Here is a 5,037-nt window from a genome sequence, read left to right as displayed (position 1 = left end):
AATGGTTGTGCTGCCATCTTCTTTTACTGGTGGGCCACGATACATGCATGAACGAACTCAAGATGCTATGACTTATGTACGTCATTTCGGACGTCCAGACTTATTTATTACGTTCACTTGCAATCCAAAATGGAAAGAAATTGAAGAGCTTTTAGTTCAAGGCCAAAAATCTCACGATAGACATGACTTAATAGCAAGAATTTTTCACGTGAAAATTAAGCATATGATGAATCTTCTGACAAAAGGTTGCATTTTTGGCAAAACGAAGTGTCATATGTATACTGTGGAATGGCAGAAACGTGGACTTCCTCACATTCATATCCTTCTGTGGTTAGAAGAAAAGCTGAGACCAGAACCTATTGATAAGGTAATTAGTGCTGAACTGCCTAATCAAGATCAAGATCGAGAACTATATGAAATAATAAAAACAAATATGATTCACGGTCCATGTGGTTCTTTTAATAGAAATTCTCCCTGTATGGTGAATGGTTCATGCACGAAAAAATATCCAAAACATTTTTTAAAGGAAACCCAAACAGGAGAAGATGGATATCCTAAATATTGTCGGCGATCTCCTGAAGATGGTGGAGTAACAACAATAATAAATGAAATTAATATAGACAATCGATGGGTGGTACCGTATAACCCTGTCCTGTGTCGTACATTTTAAGCTCATATAAATGTTGAAGTTTGCAACTCAGTGAAATCAATTAAATATATTTGTAAGTATATGAATAAGGGATCTGATCAAGCAGCATTCACTGTTGGAGATCTTGATGAAGTGACAAAGTATGAAGCAGGACGATACATTAGCACTTCTGAGGCAGTTTGGCGAATTCTGAGATTTTCTATCTACGAGAGATTCCCTCCAGTTATGCATCTTGCTGTACATTTAGAAAATGGTCAACGAGTTTTTTTTAATGAAAATAATATACTCAATCAGATCAACAATTCCAAAACAACACTTATGGCTTTTTTTTAACTCTGTAAAGTGGACAATTTTGCGAAAAAATTATTATATTGTGAAGTTCCAGCTTATTATGTCTAGAGAAAACACCAGTTTCACAGAAGAAAACAAGGAAAAATTGTGCCAGGTTATTTAGGTATAAAAAAAGATCATGTTTTAGGCAGAGTGTATACTGTCCATCCTACCAATACTGAATGTTATTACCTCCGTCTTCTTTTGCATGAAGTTCGCGGTCCAGAGTCATTTACGGCTTAAGAACTATAAAAGATGTAATCTATCCTACATTTCAAGAAGCTTGCAGAGTAATGGGATTGCTCGAAGACGATGCTCATTGGGATCAAACTTTAGCAGAAGTCTCAATTTCTGATTTATCTTACAAAATACGTGAATTGTTTGCTGTTATGTTAGTTTTTTGCCAAGTTGGAGATCCAATTAAATTATGGGATAAATATCGAGATAATTTCACGGACGACATTAAAAGACGAATGAGTAGGAATCGCGAAAACTCTGAGTTAGATCTTGATATTGTTTACAATCAATGTTTGATTAATCTTGAAGATATGGTCATTGCTATGTCAGGTAAGACTCTTTTACAATTTGGTCTCACTTCACCATCTCGAGAACAAGAATCTGTTATTATTAATCAACAATATTTAAATGAATTAGCTTATGACACTGCTAAGTTAACCGAAAAAGTGATAAAAAGTGTTCCGATACTGAATAAAGAACAGAAAGAAGCATATGAATCTATATTGAATAGTGTCGTTTCTGATTCTGGACGATTGTTCTTCCTTGATGCTCCTGGTGGAACGGGAAAAACATTCTTGATTAATTTGTTGCTTGCGAAAATTAGAAGTGAAAAAAGTATTGCTATTGCTGTTGCTTCTTCAGGAATTGCGGCTACTTTAATTGACGGAGGCAAAACAGCTCACTCGACATTTAAATTACCTCTTGAAATGAATCACTCTGATAATATTCTATGCAATATTTCTAAGCAGAGTGATATGGCTCACGTTATCAGAGAAGCAAAACTGATAGTATGGGATGAATGCACTATGGCTCACAAAAATGCTATTGAAGCTCTCAACAGAACTCTTAAGGATATAAGAAATAGTGACCGAATAATGGGTGGAATAACTGTTGTTTTAGCTAGTGACTTCAGACAAACTTTACCTGTTGTACCACGAGGTACACGTGCAGATGAAGTCAAAGCCTGTCTCAAATCCTCAGTTTTATGGCCTCATGTTAACGTACTGTCTTTGAAAATTAATATGCGAGTTCATATGCAACATGATTTGAGAGCAGAAGAATTTTTTAAAGTTACTCATTGATATAGGGAATGGACAAATTTCAGAAGTTGACGGACGAATAAGTATTCCGGGTAACCTAGGTGATATTGTTGATGATTTAACTACATTAACTGATAAAATATACCCAGATATCAATAAAATTGGAGTTAATTGCTCTTCATGGCTAAAAGAAAGAGCTATTCTGACTCCAACGAATGATTCAGCGAATAGCATTAACAACTTTCTTCTGGAAAAGCTATCAACTAATCAAATGAAGTATAAATCTATTGATACAGTCGTAGAAGTTGATGATGCTGTCCATTATCCTGTGGAGTTCTTACATACACTCAATCCACCCGGAATACCATCTCATAATCTCAATCTTAAAATTGGAGCACCAATAATGTTACTGCGCAATTTGAATCCTCCAAAACTATGTAACGGTACCAGACTACAAGTGAAACATTTACATAAAAATATTATTGAAGCTACAATTTTAACAGGTAAACATGAAGGAGAAGTCGTATTTATTCCAAGAATTCCTTTGGTTCCATCTGACTACCATTTCAACTTCAAACGTCTACAATTTCCTGTTAGGGTTTGCTATGCTATGACTATCAATAAAGCGCAGGGGCAGAGTTTAAAATTAGCTGGTGTAGATTTGAGACATGATTGTTTTTCTCATGGTCAGTTTTACGTGGCATGCTTAAGAGTCAGTTCACTGGACAACTTGATTATTCTTCAACCAGAAAAAAAGACGAAAAACATTGTTTACAAGGAAGTTTTAAGTTTGTAACTGTATAAAACTGTTAATTTTATTCATTGATAAGTATTGAGTGATTGTTATATTTTTGTTCATTACGAGAAATAAATTTTTGTAAAAAGTTAAAACTTAATTTTTTTTTTGTTGTTTATGCCTCCTGGGGATCCCGCAACGTTAAATAACGGGGACGCATTCCAATACACAGTACCTCATGGGTGATGCGGAAATCTGTGTATGACAAATGCATTGACTGGTACTATTTTTCCTGACTAAAAATTTTAAAAATTCACTTCATTTATCGATAAGAAAATATACATTTTTTAGTTAATATAAGAAATAAAGATTAAAATTAATAGTGTGCCCAGCGGAGCGGGCGGGTGGCTGCTAGTTATACATAATAACAAATTATTTCGGAATTCGGAGGCTCATAACTTTCTTTGTATTGTAGTTACGAGCATGATTATTTTAGACATTTTTGTAGCAAATTTGATTTTCTATGAGGGTACGAAAGTCAAAATTGAAAAAAAAATTTTCCTTTGATTTTTCCCCGAAAAACTAAAAAAAAAATTTTTTACGTGCATTTCAAATGGGAAAATGAACTTGTTAACCACCAGCTCAATTTTCGAGATAAGGTAAATGTCCCAATACCGGAACGACGAAGGGTATATGACTGATTTTTATTGTTTTGAAAATATTCAAACAGATTATAAACCAAAATAATTTATTACATCATATAGAATAGACATTTACCTATTCAAAAATAATCAAATTAGTTCATTTTTCTGTAATTTAATATAAAAAAAAATTCCTTTCTATGACACCCAAAAGGCCCAATACCGGAACGCTGAAATAGCCTTGTCCCAATACGGGAATTCGGTTGTCCTATCACCGGAACAGTAAATAAAATGAGTTATTTTTTGTCTCCATTCATAGTGAAAATACTAACAATTATTAAATAATATTAATGTAAAACGAGTGTGGATATAGCAGACATCAGATAACTTTAAAATTATAAATAAATAAGATACATAATTTAAAAACTAATATTTATAAAAAAAGGACTATTAATTTCGAAATTTTTTAAATGCACATTTTTAAAAATTTTATGTTATTAATTATTCACTCGATTTATTAATAATTTTAAATTTGTCTGATATCTGCTATGTCACACTCATAATGTAAAATGTATTTTAAATTTTTAAATGATTAAATTTTCAATGAAAATAAATATTTTGAACTGAAGTATAGAAACAAAATAAATCATTTGGAGTTATACTATAAAAATGATTAAAAAAAAAAAAATAAACACAAAAATTTATATTTTATGATTTAAATTACAGTTTATCTATATTTAATACATTTTTTAAGACAATTATACATATTGCATTAAATATAAGAGCTCCAGTAATAATTAATATTGCACTTGATTTAGCCAATCAATAAAACTCATCGTTAATGTCTATCGATAACATTAATAACATTTATATGACTGGCTGTTCTGGTACTGGGCATGGGTTCATTTTGGTGTACCAATAGACGAACAGTAAAGTTAATATAATAATACAATTTTTTTCATATTGATAATATGTTTTCTTGAATTTTATGTCATTCAAGATGCTTGTACTAAAAAAAAAGTTATTGAAAATTGATTCCATTCATTTTCTATAAGCGTAGGACTATTGACTGATTTCTTAGCAAAACCATTAAAAGACATGAAAAAGTCATAAATCCGAGACTATTGCTGTAATTAACATTTTCTTTTTCATATTTCGGATATATTCTAAAATCTATTTTATATCTAATTTTGTAACTAAAAGATTAAGGTTTTAAATAAAGAAAGATTCATTTAATTTCATCGCGTACGAGTTAAAATATAATATAATGATTATCAAATCGTTTCGGTATTGGGTCGTGTTCCGGTATTGGAACATTTACCTTATCGAGCTGAATTTTTAAGAGGATTTTTTTTTAGGTTCCAAAGAAACTTTTTAGACTGTGAGACCTAAAAAAAAAAAAGT

At 31.5% G+C, this 5,037-nt stretch overlaps 1 protein-coding gene across 1 annotated transcript; it reads left to right on the top strand.

Moving 5' to 3' along the window:
- Nucleotides 1–1,272: 1,272 nt before the first annotated feature.
- On the top strand, nucleotides 1,273–3,052 carry LOC130678444 (ATP-dependent DNA helicase pif1-like). The gene is made up of 2 exons (XM_057485640.1): nucleotides 1,273–2,155; nucleotides 2,304–3,052. Exons 1-2 carry the CDS (start codon nucleotides 1,273–1,275, stop codon nucleotides 3,050–3,052), a joined length of 1,632 nt encoding a protein of 543 aa, XP_057341623.1.
- The last annotated feature ends 1,985 nt before the right edge of the window (nucleotides 3,053–5,037 follow it).

This window comes from Microplitis mediator, chromosome 2 (assembly GCF_029852145.1).
Source record: "Microplitis mediator isolate UGA2020A chromosome 2, iyMicMedi2.1, whole genome shotgun sequence".
Lineage (NCBI taxonomy): Eukaryota > Metazoa > Arthropoda > Insecta > Hymenoptera > Braconidae > Microplitis > Microplitis mediator.
Note: the sequence above shows the minus strand (reverse complement) of the source record. Positions and strands in the feature narration are given on the sequence as shown.

Excerpts from the sequence above, each read along its gene's own strand:
- LOC130678444 (XM_057485640.1), top strand. The coding sequence starts at position 1,273 with ATGGGATTGCTCGAAGACGATGCTCATTGGGATCAAACTTTAGCAGAA. Across the intron at positions 2,156-2,303 it reads TTTACCTGTTGTACCACGAG|GGAATGGACAAATTTCAGAA; the intron begins GTACACGTGCAG and ends TCATTGATATAG.